The sequence below is a fragment of the Crocuta crocuta genome, unplaced genomic scaffold (assembly GCF_008692635.1).
Source record: "Crocuta crocuta isolate KB4526 unplaced genomic scaffold, BGI_CrCroc_1.0 scaffold62, whole genome shotgun sequence".
In the NCBI taxonomy this organism is placed as follows: Eukaryota; Metazoa; Chordata; class Mammalia; order Carnivora; family Hyaenidae; genus Crocuta; species Crocuta crocuta.
In genome coordinates this window covers 4,907,266-4,922,048 of record NW_027529173.1, presented here as the reverse complement: position 1 = coordinate 4,922,048, position 14,783 = coordinate 4,907,266, and the positions used below count along the sequence as shown (strand labels likewise).

Genomic DNA, 14,783 nt, shown 5'->3' with positions numbered 1-14,783 from the left:
GACTCTTAGGTATCTTTTACTTAATTTTATTTCTAAATGTTTGGTATCTTGTGATGCTTTTTTTACATGGTGTGCATGGTGGGGTGCCTGGGTGGCTCAGTCGGTTAAGCATCCAACTCCTGATTTCAGCTCAGGTCATGATCTCCCATGGTTTGTGCAATCAGGTCCCAAGTCAGGCTCTTAAACTGACATCATGGAGCCTGCTTAGGATTCTCTGTCCCCCCTGCCCCCCACTAACTTGTTCGCTTGCTCAGAATAAATAAAGAAAACGTTAAAAAGAATAGTGTGCATGTGTATAGCATTTTCTAATCATTTTTTAAATATTGGCTTGTATTCAGTGACCTTACTAAAATCTACTTATTCTCATAAGTGTCTGGATCCTTCAAAATTTTTACTATATACCGTGTCATTTGCAATATTTGTTTAAATCTTTCAACATTTGTTGTTTTCTTAAAATTCCTTTATTGCACTGGTTAGACCCTCAGTAAAATGTAAAAGAAATAATGATATCAGGTTTTGATTTTGTGTTATTACCCGTCTCAGGGGGAAATCATTTAATATTTCAAGTATGATATTTGTGGTAGTGCCTTCGATGTTAAATTATATATATGTATATATACACACACAGACACATATATATACATATAAAATATCTAGATACTACATGCATACAAACATATATACACATATACTTCTATACATCAGTCGATATTATTTTCATATATTCATATATATTATATATATATTTTGCTATTAAATATATAGATTTATATCTACATGTGTATTTATATGTTCATATTTGTGTGTGTATGTACAGGTTTTTAATTTAAAAGTTTCCCTTCTCTTTAGTTTACTAAATGTTTAGTAAGCTGTGTCAACTTCATTGACATGATGATGATTTTTCTCTTTTATGCAGTTTCCTTTTCAGTTTGTAATACCTGTAGTGATTTTTAAAGAAACGTTTCTTGTTATTAGAAATTTGTGCCTTCTCAAATAATATTGCTAGAAGGCCATTAGTTTCTAATCTTCTCAAGGATCCAACTTTTGGTTTGTTGAGCTTTCCTACTGTATGCTTGTTTTCTACTCTGTTTATGTCTGCCTATTCTTTCTACCTTCTTTGGGTGTATTTGATATTTTTCCAACATTTTCTTTAAGCAATCAATTTCCCCTTAAGCACAACTTTAAGTACAGTCCTCATGTTTTGATATATCTTGTTTTTTCCACTTATGATTTATTTAAAAATATAGTAGGATATACTGTTTACACTGGGGATTTTCTGGGTTTGTTTAAATTTTCATTGCCTTTAATTTTGAGAGAGAGGCTGAGACAGAACGCCAGTGGGGCAGGGCCAGAAGGAGAAGGAGACACAGAATCTGAAGCAAACTCCAGGCTCTGAGCTGTCAGCACAGAGCCTGATGTGAGGCTTGAAACCACGAACCACGAGATCATGACCTGAGCCGAAGTTGGATATTCAACCGTCTGAGCCACCCAGACACCCCTGGTTTTCTTGTTACTGGATTTTACATCACTTCCATGTTAGAAAACATTCTAGGAGTGATTTCATTTCTTTGAAATTTGTGGTAGCTTATTTATGATCAAATAGATAGTAACAGATCCCGTGTGCTTTGGTCAAGAATCTATGTTCTGTTGCAGGTATGGTACTCTTCATTTATCAGTGATTTCGTTTTTGCTGTTCATGTTTTTATTATTTGAGTTTTGTGTTTTCTTATTCTATTAGTTATTAAAAGGTTATTTGTTGCATTTCCTCATTACCAATAAGGCAGGACATCTTTTGTATCTTAGTAGGGCGTATTCCTTCTGTGACTTGTCAGTTCATATTGTTTCCCTATTTTCTACTGTGGTGTTTACCTCTCATGGTCCTCATTGGACCAGCTCTTTACTTCCTATGGGTATTAAGTTGGATATATTTATACACACACATACTATATGTAGAATACATGTGAAATTACAAACATGACATGTGTTATCCATGCCTTAACTTGATTTATGAATTCCTTTGCCATGTAACATTTTTCATTTTTATGTCAATTATGCTACTATTTTCCTATAGAGATTCTAGGTTTTTATTTAGACATGGCTCTTCCCAATCAGATTCCTAAAATTTTTTAGATATAATTAACATACAATGTTTTATTTGTATCAAATGTACAACATAGTGATTCAACAGTGATATACATTGTGTAGTGCTTACTGTAAGTGTAGCTACCATTTGTCAGCATATAAGTTATTATAGTACTGTTGACCATATTCCCTGTGTTATACTTTTCATCCCCATGATATAACTGGGAGTTTATACTTCTTATTCCCACTCAACTATGTAACCCATCCTTCTAGCGCCTTCAGTCTGACAACCACCTATTTTTTCTATATGTATGACACTATATCTGTTTGTGTGTGTGTGTTGTTAGTTTTCTAGATTCCATGTAAGTGAAATTATGCAGTATTCATCTTTCTCTAACTTCTTTCACTTAATGTAACACCTTCTAGGTTCATCTATGTTTTACTGATAGGAAGATTTCATTCCTTTTTATGGCTGAGCAATATACCACATCGTCTTGAAAAAAAATTTTTTAATGTTTTATTTTTTTCTGAGACGAAGAGAGACAGCATGAGCAGGGCAGGGTCAGAGAGAGAAGACGACACAGAATCTGAAGCAGGCTCCAGGCTCTGAGCTAGCTGTCAGCACAGAGCCCAAGTTGGACGCTTAACTGCCTAAGCCACCCAGGTGCCCCTATACCACATTGTCTTTATCCTGTAGTTAATGGATGCTTAGGTTACTTCCATATTTTGGCTACTGTAATAATGTTGTAATAAACCTAGGGGTTCCTCTATCTGTTTTGAGTTAGTGTTTTCATTTTCTTTGGGTAAATATGCAGCAGTGGAATTACTGAATTGCATGTTAGTCTTTTTTTAATTTTTTGAGGAGCCTCTAGACTGTTTTCCACACTGGCTGTGCCAATTTACATTCCCAACAGTGAATGAGGGCTCCCTTTTCTCCACACCGTCGCCACCACTTGTGATTTCTTGTTTTTGATTCTCTCTGGGTAGTGATATTGAACATCTTTTTATCTGTCTGTCAGCCATCTGTATATCTTCTCTGGAAAAATGTCTATTCAGGTACTTGTTTTAATCAGATTCTTTTTGGTAAGTTGTATGAATTCTTTTTGTGTTTTGCATATTAATCCCATATTGGATACATTATTTGCAAATATCTTCTCCTATTCAGTAGTCTTTTCATTTTGTCGATGGTTTTCTTCACTGTGCAGAAGCCTTTTATTTTGGTGTAGTCCTGATCATTTGGTTTTGCCTTTGTTTTCCAAATTGTTGGCATACAAGTTTTTAGATAGTCTCTTATAATCCTTTGTATTTCTGTAGTGTTGGTTTTTACTTCTCTTTTATTTCTGATTTTATCTATTTGCGTATTTTCTTTTTCTTGATTGTGGCTAAAGGTTTATTGATTATCTTTTCAAAGAACCAACTCGTGGTTTCATTGATCTTTTCTTTATAGTCTCTTTTTCATTTATGTCTGCTCTGCTTTTTATTATTTCCTTCCTACTAGCTTTGTGTTTTGTTTATTCTTTTTCTGGTTGCTTTAGGTCAGAGGTTAGATTTGTTTGAGATTTTCCTGGTTTCTTGAGATAGGCCTTTATTAGGGTAAACTACTTAGAACTGCTTTGCTGTATCCTAAAGATTTGGACCATTGTGTTTCCATTTTCATTTTTTCTCCAGGTACTTTCTGATTTCCTTTTTGATTTCTTTGTTGATCCTTTGCTTGTGTAATAGCATGTTGTTCAGCCTCCATGTGTTCATGTTTTTTCTAGTTTTTTTTCTTGCAAAATTGATTTCTAGTTTCATTCCACTATAGTCAGAAAAAATGCTTGATAGAATTTCAGTCTCTAATGTACTAAAATTAGTTTTGTGACTCAACATGATCTGACTTAGAAAATGTTCTGTATGCATTTGAATGTGTATTCTACTTCTTTTGGATGGAATGCCCTGTGTATCTAGTAACTCCATCTGGTCTAAGTATCATTCAAAGCCACTTGTTTGCTCATTGATTTTCTGCCCAGGTGATCTATCCACTGATGTAAGTGAGGTGCTAAAGTCCCCTACTACTGTTGTAGTATGGTCAGTTTATGCCCCTTTATGTCTATTTGTATAGGATTCATATATGTTCATGATCCTATGCTAGGTGCATAGATATTTACACTTGTTATATCCTTTTATTGGATTGAGCCCTTTATTGTTATGTAATGCCCTTTCTTGTCTCTTGTTATAGTCTTTGTTTTAAAATATATTTTGTCTTTTAAGGTTTTTTTTGCTTTCATTTGCATGGAAAATTTTTTATACCTTCACTTTTACTCTGAATTTGTCGTTAATCTCTAATAGGCAGTATATAGATGGGTCTTGTTTTTTATCCAGTCACCTTGTATCCTTTGATTGAAGCATTTAGACCATTTATACTTAATACATACGTATTTATTGCCATTTTGTTTATTCCTCTGATTTTTTTTCGTAGTTCTTCTCTTTTCCTTATTTTCTTGCTTTCTTCCCTTCTGATGGATATCTTTCTTTAGTCTCATACTTGGATTCCTTTCTGTCTGTCATTCACACATTTTTGGTCTGCATTAACCTTGAGGTTCTTATATAACATCCTAAGTATATAGCAGTTTATAGTGATGATTAAGTTTGAAGATGTTCTAAAAGCACTATGTTTTTACTACCTCTCCATTTTTTAGATATTTGATGTTATTTTTTTATCTTTTATGATTCCCTAATTTTTAGATCTAATTGATTTTTACTCCTTTTGTCTTTTCACCATCATAAGGTTAAATCACTCATTTATAAATGATTGATCTACTGCCTGTACTCTAGGCCTGTACTCTGGCCTTCAGAGTTTCTGCTGAAAAAACAGCAATCTGCCGTTAAGGGGTTTCCCTTGTACATCAGTAGTTACTTTTCTCTTCCTGCTTTTAACTTTGATATGTCTTGGTGTTCATCATGTTTGGGGCTTTCTTTGCTTCCTGCATCTGAAAACCTGTTTTCTTCTCCAATTTAGGGAATTTTTTAGCTATTATTTCTTCAAATAGGGCTTCTGCCCCTTTCCCTCTCTCTTCTTCTGGGATTCCTATAATGTGAATGTTTATGTGTTTGATGTTGTCTCAGAGACCCCTGAACTTGTTCTTTTTCTTTTTACTATTCTCCTTGCCTGCTTTCCATGACCTGTTTTCCAGATCACTGATCCATTCTTCTGCATCTTCTGATCTCTTGTTGATTCCTTTTGTCTTTATTGTATTCAACTCTGATTCTTTTTTATATTTTCTGTCTCTTTGCTGAAGTTGTCACTGTGTTTGTCTACCCTTCTCCGAAGTCCCTTGAGCATTCCTTTGAGCTCTTTGCTAGCTCAATTAGCTAGATTGTTTATCTCAATTTTTTTTCCTGAAGTTTTGTCTTTTTTGTTGGGAGAATTTTCCTCTGTCCTCTCTCTCTTTTTGACTTTCTAATTAATTAGGTGTAACAGGTACGTCTCCCAGTCTTGAAGGAGTGGACTGTTGTAGGAAGATCTCTTCTGTAGACTGCATGTCTCTGGCTGAATGACCAGTGCTGTAGTGGGCACAGGCAAGGAGTCCTGAGTTGCTCTGCACAGGGGGTGCCTTGACCAGGAGAGTTAATTCCTAAATTGTTAGAGTTTGTTTTTATAATTGGATCTTTATTCCACTTAGAATTTATGTTTTGCCAGAGGATGTCAGGGGTGGACACTGAGGGTGAAAATAATAACTTAAGATTCTGGGACAAATTTTTTTTTTTTTTTTTTAATTATTTATTTCTAGGAGAGAGAGAGAGTGTGAGCAGAGGAGGGTCAGAGAGAGAGGGAGTCACAGACTCTGAAACAGGCTCCAGGCTCTGAGCTGGCAGTCAGCACAGAGCCCGACGCGGGGCTAGAACCCACGAACCACGAGATCATGACCTAAGCGAAAGTCAGACGCTTAACTGACTAAGCCACCCAGGCGCCCCATCTGGGACAAATTCTAAATCACTTAAGTTTGTGTACAAAGTTTTCCAGCACTTGTCATCTGGAAAACTTGTGTCAAAATCAAGTTCATGTTCCAAATCAAACTCAATTGCAGTGTATTTTGCTTGCTGTTTTTAACATTTTTTATTTTTAAAATGTTTGATACAACTCTTATTTTTTGTACCCAATTTTAGAGATGAAGAAGGAACAGAGCATTTACGAAAACGAAATACAAAGTTGCCTTTTATGTTTACTTCTGGAGAAGCTGTGTTATACCAGATAAACAACCCTTTTCCTCCCATGATGGATCCCTTACCAATAAGGACTAAAAATGGTGCTAGTGGTAGAGAGTCTGCTACCAAATCAACTCTAAGTAAGGATTCTGTCCATCCCAGTTCCCTCCTGGGTGCTATGATGCAACAAGATGAATCTATCTATCTCTATCCTGCTTCCAATAATACAACTTTTGAAAGAAATCTTTTTAATGAATCTATGATTGAATGCAGTAATTGGCAAGACAGTATTGCACCAATGGGAAGGAATAGTATCCTGAAACATGAGCAAATAGGTCAGTCTCAGGAAATGAACCCAGCAATCTCTGGAGGTCAATCAGGGCTCTTTGCAGACAACAGAAATAGTGACTTGTACAGCATTATGAAACACCTGGGCATTGACTTTGAAGATATCAAAGACATGCAACAGAATGAAGAATTTTTCAGAACTGACTTTTCTGGTGAGGACGACTTCAGAGATACTGACCTCACAGATGAAATCCTGACCTACGTCCAAGATTCTTTAAGGAAGCCTGCCTTCCCATGTTCCGGGTACCAGCAGCAACAGCCCCTGGCTGGGCACTCCAGTTGTATGGTACAGGAGCAGCTGCAGCACCATCAAAACCTGGTAGCCTCGGAGCAGCAGCAGCAACTGTGTCAGAAGATGCAGCATATGCAAGTTAATGGCCTGTTTGCAAACTGGAGCTCTAACCAGTCTGTGCCTTTTAGTTGTCCGCAGCAAGAGCTACAGCACTATAATGTCCTTTCGGACTTACCTGGGACCAGTCAAGAGTGTCCCTACAAATCGGAGATGGATGCTATGCCTTACACACACAGCTTTGTCCCCTGTAATCAGCCCGCACTACCCCAACATTCCCAGGGGGCACAGTTAGACTTTCCCATCGGGAATTTAGAACCATCCTCATACCCTACTACTTCAAATTTAGAAGATTTTTTCACGTGTTTACAAGCTCCTGAAAACCAAACACATGGACTTACTCCAGAGTCAACCATGGTAACTCCTCAGACTTGTTATGCCGGGGCTGTGTCCCTGTACCAGTGCCAGCCAGAGGTTCCGCACGGCCACATGCCACAGATGCAGTACAGCCCGACAGTGCCGGAGCCGCAGGCATTTTTAAACCAGGTAAGAGTTTTATTGGGCTGAATAAACCCTTTCAGTGATTCTTCTTAAATTATAGACCTGAATTATAAACATTTTATGTGACTACTATTTTATAAGACAATACTTTTCCAGTAGTAGTATGTTACTAATAGATCTTTTTTTTTTTTTAACTAAACAGTCAAGGAGAAAGAAATCAAGGGCTACAGCAACGTGAATATGTTGTATGTTAGTGAAATTAGGAAAAAGTATATTGTTTAGAATAGATCCTTTGGTTTCTCTCTCTTCTTTATAATTATATGTCCCTTTAAAACTTCAGACTTCAAGGTCGCCTGGGTTGCTCAGTCGGTTAAGCATCGGACTTCGGCTCAGGTCATGATCTCATTATCTCTGAGTTCAAGCTCTGCTTTGGGCTCTGTTTCTGACAGCTCAGAGCCTGGAACCTGCTTCCATTTCTGTCTCCTTTTCTTCCCCTCCCTCACTCATGCTCTGTCTCTTTCTCAAAAATAAACATTAAAAAATTTTTTAATCAGACTTCAAATATATATTTGCATTTTTAAAAGTAATTCCTTTGAAGCTCAATCTTTTTTGTATGTGTTAAAATTGGATTAAAGTCAATACACCCGTGCTTTCTTCAGATGCCTTTGTCCTTGGTGATTCCTGAATTCAGTCCCACACTCCTCAGTGTTCTCTGGCAATACCTCCATGTTATCTGCTAGATCCTCATTTTCTCTTTCACAATGGAGTGGTTTTTCTAGCATTTTGTAAAGAAAGCTTAACTCATTGGCTTTTTCTCTTGTGGTCAAGCTGAGTACTGTACTTAAATTTTTACTTATTTTTTAAAATTATGTATGTATGTATGAGAGAAAGCAGAGAGGGGCAGAGAAGAGGGAGACAGACAGAGAATCCAAAGCAGGCTCTGTGTTGTCAGCACAGAGCCCTGTGGCGTGGCTTGATCTCATGAACCAGAGCTGAAGTCAAGTCTGACATTTAACCAACTGTGTCACTCAAGAGCCCCTTTATTTTTACTTATTTCTTTAAGGGGCTTGAACTCATGACTCGGAGATCAAAAGTCACATGCTCTACCAACTGAGCCAGCCAGGAGCCCCTGTATTTTTTAAATACACCATCTGAACACTTGTAGCAGCAAGCACAGTTTAAATCCTTTTTAAAGTTAATAGTGATGAGAGCTGCTCTCTATGGCCACTGGGGAATGCATCATGTTTACCTTCATGCTTTTCTGTTAGAAAATATTTACTTCATTTTATATACTTAAGTAGGCTTTTGAAGAAAATCTTAATTAAAATTAAGTTCATTAGTTTCTGTTTTCTGTGTATCAGAGTATAGGTTTGTTTGTATAGGAGTTTTTTGGTAGATAAGGCAGTGAAAGTTTCTCTTACCATTATTTCATCCTTGAGTTACATCAAAATTCATTATTCAGTACACTCACAATGTTGCTATGAAGTAGCATGGGTAGGTAACTTGGGTAAATTGTTGACAATTTATATAAACTAAAATTTCATTACTAGGCTCTTGAGAGTTTTTTCCTTCCTCTTCCTGCCACTTTGTATTACTTCTTTTTTTTTTTAAATAATGTTTTATTTATTTTTGAGAGAGAGATAGAGACAGTGTGAGCAGGGGAGAGTCAGAGAGAGAGGGAGACACAGAATCTGAAACAGTCTCCAGGCTCTGAGCTGTCAGCACAGAGCCCGACGCGGGGCTCGAACCCACAAACTGTGAGATCATGACCTGAGCCGAAGTTGGACACTTAGCCGACTGAGCCACCCAGGCGCCCCTACTTCTTTATGAACAGTGAGGGAATACGAAGTCTGTAGACCTGCATATTTCCCCAGGGAATTATTTTTAAACATTACCTATGTGACTCACAGTATATTTTAATTGACTAGCACTGCTTTTGATAATATACTTAAAGAGAATTGCTGGCATGCATTTTGTTATGAATTGTAACAGTAACTTATTCGAAGCCTACCATTCTCTGAAGACCTAGATTATAGGACATTCACTATGTATTAATGTATTAGAGAATCTTTTAAGTCTGATGTTAACATTAATTGATGTTCCATAGGCTTTAGAAAGGTAGAGTTTATTTCAAGGAATTAAGGGTATGATTTCGAACTATTTGAACGTTCCTGTAACTTTCAGTAACTATATAAAATACAAAGGCCCTGTAATCTATAAAAGCCTACAGAACTATGTATCTGCCTTTTTTTAGTAGCAGTTGTAGACTAATTAGACTAATTTTATTATAAGAAGACAAGAGCAAGCATTTTATTTGGTAACTTAATCTGTAATTATACTTTTTAGTAGCACTTATTAAAAGCATATAACAAAAAAAAAAAATGCTTTAGGAAATCAGACCCATGCTGTAATGTTTTAGGAATATTAAGATGCTTCTGTCAGAAATGACCTTTTACAGAAAAGTCCTAAGCCTGCAGCCCAGTCTAATAATTTTAAATGCAGTCAATATTTTGGTACCCAGAACTTGACTGGGATGAAATCTGGTCACAGCAAACCTATGCGTGACAGATATATATAACTGTGACTCATAACTGGTACTCTCTGATCCGTCAATTCCTATCTGATACCAAAGGCAATTTGTTAATCAAATACTCTTGATGCCAATTCTGAGCTGAGACCAATGTGTGTCACATATCTATACCATCTAATGGAGAAACCAAAAAGGTTATAAACGGAACTAACGCATAGTATTTGCTCAGTTGGTCTTCATTGAATTATGTAAGGAATTTGAAGTTAACAACATGCAAGGCAAAGATTTTAAAAATACTTATCATGTAGTGGCTTAAGATACTTGAAAAATCTATCCTAATAAGTTGCATTGCTATTTTTGTTTCCAGTTTCAGAATGGAGGAGTTTTAAACGAAACCTATCCAGCTGAATTAAGTAATATAAACAACACTCAGACTCCCACACACCTTCAGCCCCTTCATCACACATCAGAAGCCAGACCTTTCCCTGACTTGACGTCCGGTGGATTCCTGTAAGGCCAAGCCCATTTTTACCTTAGGTTTTGGCTTAATTTATGGAAGGTTACAGAATAATGGAACTGTCAGTGTTGGACATCAGCACCTATACATGGAGGCATTGATGTATGCTGTTGGCACTAGTATTCCAAACCAAATGGTAGTCTTTTTAAGAGCTAAAAAAGTTACCAAAACTACATATACTATAGTCATTAAAAGATAATTATGACTTTGTACTATAGACAAATGTTCTGAATGCTAGCGAATATACAAAACTTATTCGGAAGAACTTTATGACACTTTTGAATAAAAATTTGTGTCAGAAAAAAATGAAATACTTTTGAGTTCTCAACTTCTATATTCTTATTAGCACACCAAATATCGAATTAAACTATTTTATTTTTAGCTTCTGCTTTTATCTCAGATGTTAAAGTAAGTGGTTTGGTGCTTTTATAAAACAATAATCTCAGTGCTTTCCTCCTCCTTTGTTATGTAAGTGCCTCACAATTTTTTATACCTATAACACTGTAGGATGTATATTTGATAGCAGGTATACTTTTTAATTAATAACATTCTGCACAAATATTATTTGTATTTCCTAAATTCAGTCATTTTTATCAATCCAGGCATGTGTTAACTGCACTACTCACCCACTTTCTTCAGAAAAAGGGCAAGTTATGATTGAAAAAGTATTTATTATATAACCTAGTTGCTTCTAGATCTTAAATGTTGCTATGTGCCTTATGTTGAAAAATTTTGAAAGTAAAATGTCTTTCCAAATTATTTTTTGATCATGATATAAATATTAAGACTGCAGCATTAAAATTCCAACAGTGTTTTCAGAAGAAAGAGATATATTGCAATTTACTTAAGTTTCCATCATGGTGGGTCAGTATTGCAGATGCAGAAAGATCTGCTTGAATGCAACCATATTTATTAACTTGAAATGAGGAGGAAGTAGTTTTATTTCTAGCTCTTTACTCATCATTTCAATGTGTATAAATTCTTTAAAAACTACTTTAGACCTAGAATGAACTTTAAGGTATAATATGTTGACTTTATAAATTTCACTTATGAGTACAGTGAAACTATTTGTTTTTCTCGTATTTGAGGAGCGTAAAGATTGAACGTAGCAATGTTTGATGCAAAGTTCTGAATGACATGAATGGTGCATATATAGTTTGTAATGAACAAAATTAAATTTAAAACATTTTCAAGCTGTCATTTGCCAATAGTCTATATCTTATATATGCACGTAATTTGAGTCTTACATATATTCTTGTGTCTTTTCAAAAAAATCAAATAATGAATCCAATTGCTTTTACTTTTGTATTAAGACAACCATGCCATTCTCTTAACAACTTCAAACAAACATTACGTTGTTTCAGGATACCGTGACCTTTATTATTGGTAATGCAAATGATCACCTTGCTAACTTTACTGTCCTCAGGTGACTTTTTAAAAAGACTCCTTTATTTAAATGTGACATGTGAAGGGCACACACATTTTTCATGTATTATATAAAAACCTTTTGGAATCTTGAACCGAGGTGCAGTAAAATACACTATTTTTCACTTCTTCTTTTAGTAAATTGATGTATATCAAAGTGACTTCAGACAAAATATCTGTCAGTTCTATGCATTTTCAGTTAAAACCCTGAATCCATAGAATCAATTTAAGGTAAAAAAACAATTTGTCTAAAACATTTCATAATGTTTTTCCAGCATGAGGGATCACTAAAGATTTAGACCAGTGGTCTGGCTTACTATTCCATTTTTACATTTAAACCTTTCATTAAGTAAGTCCTCACGGAACCATTTTTTTGGTAGTCTCTTCCACATGCTATTGGGTGAATTATTTAGTGGAAAAATAGGCTTTTTAAATTATGAATAGGATGACAGGTATACACTTAACAAAATTAAAAAATTTTAAAGCAATATTGTATATTTTTATCTATATAAAATAAACTGTATCTAAGAATAATAAAATCACATTAAACCATATTTGTCTGTATTGCTAAGTGCCAAACAAAGAAAGAATGCTCTGTTTGCTGGTCTAATGAGAGACTCATTTTTTAGGTAATATGCACTTCTGATTGTGTGGATATGTCTAACTTGACTTTTGCTAAGCCAAATTGTTCTTCCAGTACTCGGAGATTTTCCAGTGTTCCATTGTATTAGGAAGAAGTTTCATTCATTACTCTGCACAGACTAGTGTTTTTCAGTATTACTAAACTTTTGGTAGATGTTTTCATGGCTTTTCTCTTTTCTTCAAAATGTTACTGCTTACCTATGCCATACATACAGTTTTGTTTAAAGTATGATTTATAATCTCCTTATCAAACAAAATTGTATATAATAATATATGGTAATAAAATAATCGAATATAAATTTTTTTTAATGTGAATTCTTTCTGGTTCACAGAGGGGGAGTGAGCATGTTTGTTTAGTACAGTATTATAGCTGTATTAGATGAAGGCAATCTACAATACTTGCATGAAGCAATAATTTATAAAATGCTGTCCTTGGATATTTTAGCCTTTACCTGGATATAAAAAAGACTCTTCAAGTAACTTCACAGATTAAAATGCTTTTGAAATGGAGTACTCTTTTAAACTTTGTATTAGTGTTAGGTATGCAGTGGTGTTAGTGTCTCAAATTTTAAAATTCCACCTTACTGATTTAATATTTGATGAGTTTTTAAAACAATTCGTTGTATTTTGTTCTCGGATTAGAAAAATTATTGCCTAAGTCTATCCTCTAACAAATGTAAATGATATGTTATGCCTTTGGCATTAAACTCAACTCAAGACTTAAAACACTCACCAAGAATGTTGCAGTTAGAACCATTTGAAGAAAAAAATACTGAAAAAAGTTTTCCTTCTATTAACTTTTTCTACATTCATCTTTTGTTTAGCCTTTACAATCATTACAATCATTAGATACTTTTCTCAACACAGGATATATAAGCATGGCAAGTTAACACCATACTTTGAACATTTTAGAAATACTGAGTCTTTTGTCTAAGAGTTTCAGTTTTAACCATTTGATCTGAAAACATCAAGTAAAAAAATCCAGATAATGATAATTATTCTCTTTGCTTTGGCTCCAATGGCTTCTATCAGCAGGAATGACTTCAAGTTGCACCCTCTCCCCAAGCCTACCAAACGCTGACCTAGCGGTGTTAGCTAACTCACAGGACTAGGTAATATCTCTCTCATTTGTCTCCCCTGTTCTGAAGATGGCCTCACTTCCAGTTTTACTAATAAAACTGAAATCATCAGAAACTTGTAACACATCCTTAGTGTGTCTGTACCCAGACCTCAACAGGACCACTGTCCTTGATCTTTTAGGCTCACCTCCAATATGGGAGGAGAGCTTCCCCTAACTCCCAGGTGAATCCAGTCCTTTCCAAGTCTCATGCTCAGAGCATCTACATGGCCCCTGTCTAGTCTGTTCTCTCCTCTATAAACTTCTCTCTGTGCTGGTTCTCCCTCCAGCCTGGAAAATACTTGACCCTGCATCCTTGTCTTACTAAATTCTTCACCTCCATTTTCTCAATCTGTGATCTCCTGAAATCTTGCTTTATTTTCCATCTTTCTGTTCAGCTGCTTTATCGAAGTTCACTTAATTTCCTTCTCACCAGAGGCTGGTTGTCTATGGCTCTGCAGGCCCAAGCACCCCACCATTTGTATCATCGATGAACTCTTTCTTCTCTTCCCTCAGCTTCCACAACATCCAGTGTCCTACAGCCTCATGTGTCCTTGTCTTCCTTTGTTAGCTACTTTCCCTTCCTCCCGTCTGGTGACAGGCTTGGTTCTGACATTTTGTCATCTTTTCTTCCTATATCCTGTACCTTTGGAAACTCATCCATTCTACAACTCCTGCCTCTATGATGAACTGCTTCAGAACCTATCTCCCTAAGTGATGCTCCGACAAGCACACTTCAGCTCTGTGGTTCAGAGACACATAATCCCAGTCTAATTGTGTCCAAGAATCAGACAAACTTGAAGTGAGAAACAATGCACACGGTCCCTCATAGTATTCTTTAAAATGTAAAGGTTAAGAAGAATAGACCAAGTCACTGTCACAGACCAAAGGAGACTAAGGAGGCAGGGGCACTAAATATATTATGGCATCTTGGATTGCATCCTATCGTTGAAAAAGGGCACACTGCAAACAAAGGTCCAAGTGGACCAAAAAAAAAAAAAAAAAGCATCAATTACAGAAATCCCAATAAAGTTTAAGAGTGGTACTTGACTATTAACTTATTTCCTTGTTTCAACAATGTCCCATGGCTATGGAAGACACTGGTATTAGAGGAACTTGAATGAAAGGGATTAAAAAGTGCTCTGTT

At 35.7% G+C, this 14,783-nt stretch overlaps 1 protein-coding gene across 1 annotated transcript in view; it reads left to right on the top strand.

Annotated features, from left to right (window-relative positions):
• AHR (aryl hydrocarbon receptor) overlaps window positions 1-12,734 on the top strand; it is a 51,419-nt gene extending 38,685 nt beyond the window's left edge. The window contains exons 10-11 of the mRNA XM_077757664.1: window positions 6,229-7,450; window positions 10,303-12,734. Of these exons, the coding sequence (XP_077613790.1) occupies window positions 6,229-7,450; window positions 10,303-10,449 (1,369 nt within the window). The 3' untranslated portion in view covers window positions 10,450-12,734. The remainder of the gene's footprint in view (window positions 1-6,228; window positions 7,451-10,302) is intronic.
• Window positions 12,735-14,783: the final 2,049 nt, after the last annotated feature.